Source organism: Monoraphidium neglectum (assembly GCF_000611645.1).
Source record: "Monoraphidium neglectum strain SAG 48.87 unplaced genomic scaffold scaffold00560, whole genome shotgun sequence".
Taxonomy (NCBI): domain Eukaryota; kingdom Viridiplantae; phylum Chlorophyta; class Chlorophyceae; order Sphaeropleales; family Selenastraceae; genus Monoraphidium; species Monoraphidium neglectum.
The window spans coordinates 1-5,759 of NW_014013068.1; the positions used below are offsets into that span (position 1 = coordinate 1).

Sequence of the window (5,759 nt, forward strand, 5' to 3'; positions counted from 1 at the left end):
GGATGAGGCCCTCAACGTGAAAGTGGAGTTTGTTTACGAGCCGCCCCAAGAGGGCGGCCCAGAGGCGCTCACGCTGGAGCGCGGCACGCCGGAGGAGGCGCAGGTGGGGCCGCCCGCGCGGTTGGGGCGCGCGTTGCCGGCTGGCCGGCCGGCCGGCTGCTTCCACGCCGAGCTCTCAGCTGCTGTCTGCCTGTCTGCCTGGTTGTGTGGAGTTTACCCCAAGTCATGCTCCATCCAGCATCCCTGCGGGCCGGCTCGAGCGCGTGCTCCTTTGCCCCTCTGCGCCCAGGCCGCCGGGCGCGGCGGTCCGCTGCTGTTTGGCGGGCCGCGGCCGTCGTGCGCCGCCTGGCCGCCCTCCGCACGCTGTCGGCGTCCGCTGTTCCAGCTCCTGACGGCGCACGGCGTGGTGCTGCCCTTGTGCCTGTGCAGGTCGACTTTCTGGCGGAGCTGATGGGCCTAAAGAAGGTCGGCTGGGTGTTTGCGCAGTCCAACAAGCAGCGGGACTACATCATCAGCGGCGCAGAGGTGGCGCAGATGGCGGCGGTGCAGGTGGGAGCGCCGGCAGCGCCTCTGGGCCGGCGGGCGGCGGGCGCGCCTCCGGGCCGGCTGGATAGGGGGCGGAGGGGCGGGTCGGGCGGGGGCGGCTGCGGCGCGGACGCCGCGGAGTAAGCCTGCTGCATCCTTCCCTTGTCCCATGGGTCCCTCCCCCGGCAGCAGGGCCGGTCAAGCACACTCACGAATGGGCTGCGCGACTGGTCGTGTTGATGCGCGTGGCCGCTTGGCACGTAGCTAAGGGGTAGCAGGGGTGACATGAAATGTCTTATTGTTTGTTGGTTGGTAGGGTTTTTTGCTCGCCCGCCCACGGTGCTTCTTCCACCTGCCATGTCTTTGTTCTCTCGACAGGGTGAGCTGGGGGAGCACAGTGTCACAGTGGTGGTGTCGTTCGACCCAAACGAACAGGTGAGAGCAAGGTGGTGCGTGCGTGCGCACGTGTTTGTGTGCGTGTGCGCACGTGTATGCATGCGTGTGTGTGTGCACGCATGCGTGCAAGCATGCTGTGAGAGGCCAGCAATCATTGCAGCAGGACTGCTGAGGCGGTGGTGCGCATGATGGTGCATGTTTGCGTGCGGGCATGGGACTTTGTTCAAAAATGCTCACCCAGGATTGCCTCCTGGCACGCCTGCATTGACGCGACACCTTCTTTTGGGGATATGTGTGGTTTATAACCAGAGAACTTTGACAAGCATCGCGCCTCTTGACCATTCAGGGTTGGCGGCCGCCCCCGCAAAAGATGCCCGAACAAAACTCAAGCCTTTCAAACGTGCATGAACGCGCCACCGCGAGCACGCTACCCCCACGCGACCTGAAACTGCCCAAAACCTTCGAAAACCGCCCGAATCCTCCCAGGGCGGCCACGTGCACTTTGAGGCGTTCCAGTGCAGCGCACAGGCGGTGGAGCTGTCCCGCACCGGCTGGATCAAGGGGGAGGCGCCGGCAGAGGGCGGCGGGCCGAGCGGCGCGGTGGAGATCGTCAATCCAACAGAGCCCGATTTCAAAGAACCCGCGATCGTGGCAGGTGGGCGGGCGGGTTGCGGCGCTTTGTTGGCGTCTGCCTTGGTGGGATGAGTGCGCTACGGCGGGCGGCTTGGGGTGTGCGGGTGCCGGCGTTGGAGCAAGGCTCGGGCCTGGGGTGCTGGGTGTTGGAAAGCCCGTCGCAACCTGGAGACGTCGAAATGGGATCCGATCAGGGATTGGGTTGGAGGCGGGATATCGCAGAGCCTGGTGGCAAGGATCCTGTGATAGGGGCAGGGCGAGCCGTTCCGCTGCTCCGCCTGCCGGGCGCTCGGCTCAGTGCGGGCGCAAGAAAGCCCCGGCCGACGAGCCCCCTGCAGGGACGGACAGAACGCGGGCGTGCCCCTGCAACTCAACCCCCGCAAAGCCTGGCTCGCGGGCCAAGCACGAAGCACGACGACGCAAGCACCAAACCCAAAGCTTGTGTTTGCCCATGCGGCCGAAGCCTCAAGTGCCCGCCCCCCTCCACACCCACCCAACGCTCACCCCACCTCCACCACTCCTCATTTCTAGGCAAGGACGCCACCGTGGTTGACAGCGACTGGTTCCTGTGTCCCCTGAAGATCCTGGATCACGAGGGGCCCTTCATGGCGGCGTTCCCTGTGGAAAACAGGTAGGCGTGTGTGTGTGTTGGTGTGTGTGGGGGAGGGAGTGTGTGCGTGTGTGTATATGGGGTGGGGGTGGTTGTCGGGGGCCGGCGTTTGGGCGTGCGCATGTGTATGTTTGTGTGTGTGTGTGCGTGCGTACGCAAGTGTGTGTGCGTGCGTGTGTGCGCACGCACGCGCACGCATTTGCAGGCTGCTTGTGCGCATTGCGCCTGCATTTCCTGCTTGTGCCACCCGCGTTCCACGTATGCAGCTGCACAAACGCCCTCGTCCGGCGTTGGAGGCTGGCTCCAGGTTGCAGCCCCCAGCCTCAGCAGGGCCAGCGCATCCCGCCACCGGGCCCCCCCCCCTCGATCACTGCCTGCCTCAAAGCCCAACCCCACCACCCTGGACTGCTCCAGCACGGGGCAACCCTACCCTACAGGATCCTCACAGTCGCAAAACGACAGTTATAGGAACCCAATATCCCACCCCCCCACGCCGTCATCTGATCCCCCCCCCCCAAGGCTCATCCCCCAGACCAAGGGCGACCTGCGGGACCACCTGCGGCGCCATTCCTCGAAACCCTACGAGGCCCGCCTGGCGGACATGCACCTGCTGCTGTGGCTGACAAAGCAGCCCAATATGGACCCCGCCGACATGCTGCCCGTGTGCGAGGCGGTGCGGGCGCGGCAGCCGCTGCTGGAGGGATACCGGGTCATCATCGACTCGATCGCGGGCCTGGGGTGATCTGGTGCGATCCTAGGTGTGATCTCGGCCTCGATTGCGCGATCTGGGCCGCAATCTCCTTGATCGATCTGGACCTCATTTACCTGGAGCGTCTGCGCCATGAAACGGCCAGTTTGGGCGCGCGCCGATGTCGGATTGTAACTGCGGGATCGTCGTAAATGCCCGATTGTTTCGACCGCCTGGTGCCGGCCTGCGGGGGACGCGAGGAGGAACTTTTGTGCAGCGGCGCGCAGGACATGGTGTGATACGTAGTGCTCAGCGACCGCGCTGTCGCCCTCCCTTCAGAGCGGTCCCGGCTCCCGTGGGAGTGTTCAGTGGGCGCGCGGGACACGGGAGCGCACAGGCGCCGCGTGGAGAAGCAGTAACGCTGCGGGCAAATCAACCATCGGCCCGCGGTCCGCGGGGGCTGCGGCTGCCTTTAGGGGGCACGGCGTTCGCAGCAGACTCAAACAGTGGCCGAGCCCAGCCAATGCTCTGCGCCCCACCCCCACAAGCCCAGATCGCCAGATGCCTCCAGGGGCGATCCGCGATTGGCCCCGGCCAATGGTCGGACAACGCCGTCCCTGTGTCATGCCTTGGATCCCACCCCTACCTCGGCGCCGCAGGCTCCTGGGGAACGCACAGCTCGCCACAAACCCCGCACGCGGTCCCCGGACCAACCCCGCCCCCGCCCGGGCGCGACCCGGCCCCTGCCGCGCGCAGCCACCCCCAGGCCCCGCACAAAAGTTGTGCAAGAGTTGCGCCACGCCGTGCGGCGGCCTGGTGACGGCATGCGTGTGCCGCGCAGCTGCTCTGCCTCGCACATGCCCCTCCTTACGTCCCCGACCCCACGCGATGCACTCACAGCTGCTGGGCCTGTGTTTTCAGCAGCTCAACACTACTGTACAAACGGCCAATCGGTTTGCCTGGGCGGTGCTTGATTACAGCTGAAAGGGCTGCGCATAGAACAAGCGGATAGACAGTGGCTGCGAAAACAGGGCAGCGCGCGGCGCGTGGGCCGCCCCAGTGCAGAAGAGGGTGTGCGGTTCAAATGTGGCAGGCAGGCCGTCACCACGGGCCCGGGGCAATCGGCAAGGCTGGGCGTCGCAGCCTGGCGGCGCGGGGCACGGGGCAAGGGGCGCCAAAACTAGGCTCTGAGGGTGCGCGGCCAAAACGAGGGCGAACTGGTCACAAAGTGATAGGGCCTCGGCGCGCGCCGCATCAAAATGGTGCATGCGCGGGCGTCGCTCGTCGCGCGGCAAACGCCGCGGTGGAAGCCAAGGGGTCATCGAGCTGCTCTCGTGCTGCGCCCCCACGTGCCTGCGGCGGCGGCGGCGGCCAAATTGGGAGGCTGGGGGCTGCGCCTCGGCGGGCGCGCGCGCGCGCCACATGGCGCATGCGCGGGACGCCACATGGCGCGCGCCGCGCAAGGGGGGGGAGAGGCCTGGAGAAGCAGAGGGCGTGCGCGCGCGCCGCGCCACGCGAAGGCGCGCGCGCATGTGCACCCTCTCGTCTTTTGTTTTCAGCGGCGGGGCGCCCAGCCGGGCGCGCGGCGCCGAGGGAACGCGGCAGCGGGGCATGGGGCGCAAGAGCCTATGTGGGGGGTTGGGGCCTGGGGCGCGCGCGCGTGCGGGCCCGGGCGCGTCGGCAAAGGCGGGTCCTAGCGGCTGCGGGGGGATGTACATTGGTAGCGGGCCGGGTGCAGTGCTCAAGGGGGCTCCTATCTAATCAAGTGTTGGAAACACGCCTGTCGGGGGGACCTGGCCGCTCTACTATTCGAGGCCACTGCCGCACACAATGGCGGCCGCCACGCCCGCCGCGCCGGCGCCCTGCACAGAGCCGTGGGCACCGCCTGCAAGCGGGCGCTGCATGGGGCAAGGCTCTCGCGCGCCGCGGCGCCGCGGGTGCCACGCGCCGCTGCGCTCGAGGCAGCGCATCACGGCCAAAAAGGGGGCTGGGGCCGCACAGGCGCGGCGCGCTCGGGCCGGAATTCAATTTGAAAACCAAAGACTTGCGCGTGTGCGCGCGCGCAAGCGCTTGAGCGCCCGCTTTCAGGCAGCCCGAGCGCAAGCGCGCGCGCAGGCGCCTGCTTGGTTGGCTGGCGCGCCGCGCAATCCAGAAAAGGGCGGTACACGCCTTCAAAGCGGCGGGGCGGGGGCGCCCGGAAAGAAGAGGGGCGGGCCCCTGGGGCGGAGGCCTCCGCCGAGCGCAGCCCGCGCGGCCATGGCGGCTGCGACGTGCGTGCTCGGGGCCGTCGACACCCCCCCGGGTTCCCCTGTCGCGGCGCCAGGCCGTGCCAGGTCGCGCCGCGACGCGCATTCGCGCCTCGGCGCCCTGGGCGCGCCGCCGCCGGCGGCGGCGCTGGCAAGCCGGCGCGTGCGCGCTCGGACGGCGCTGAGCGCCGCGTGCGGGCAGAGACATGCATGGGTGGAGGGCTCGCGCATGTGCGCGGCCCCGACTCCTGCTTCGCGGTGCCCCGGCTGCTTTTAATCGCCACCAGAGTGGCCGGACGGGTGCGCGTGCGTATGCTGTAGCTGCGTGCGAGCGTGCGGGTGCCTGCCTGCCTGCCTGCCCAAGTCTTGCAAACCATTAAATCGCCCGGCGCCGCGGGGAGCGGTGCCTGGCCAGAGCTGGCGCCCGCACCCAATATTGGGTGGGGTAGGGCGCCTGGAGGGGGGACGGCGGCGGCGGCGCAGCCCCCGCGGTCTGGGGGCGCGAAGGGCGCGCGGCACCGCCGCGGCGCCGAGGGCGCCGTGCGCAGGGGGCGCGCGCCGATGCCATCCCGTATTAGTGTGTCGCTGCGCCACATGTGCTGCGGCCCAGCCCAAAATCGTTCGCGGCGGCCGCGCCGCGGCCGTGAGGGCCGTGCGGCGC

At 68.6% G+C, this 5,759-nt stretch overlaps 1 protein-coding gene across 1 annotated transcript; it reads left to right on the top strand.

Annotated features, from left to right (window-relative positions):
• Positions 1-450: 450 nt before the first annotated feature.
• MNEG_4147 (NPL4-like protein 1) lies at positions 451-2,906 on the top strand (the record flags this gene model as incomplete). Its single annotated transcript, XM_014047372.1, has 5 exons — positions 451-549; positions 904-960; positions 1,408-1,576; positions 2,086-2,185; positions 2,684-2,906. The coding sequence occupies 5 exons, from the start codon at positions 451-453 to the stop codon at positions 2,904-2,906; spliced, it is 648 nt and encodes a 215-aa protein (XP_013902826.1).
• Between the last annotated feature and the right edge of the window lie 2,853 nt (positions 2,907-5,759).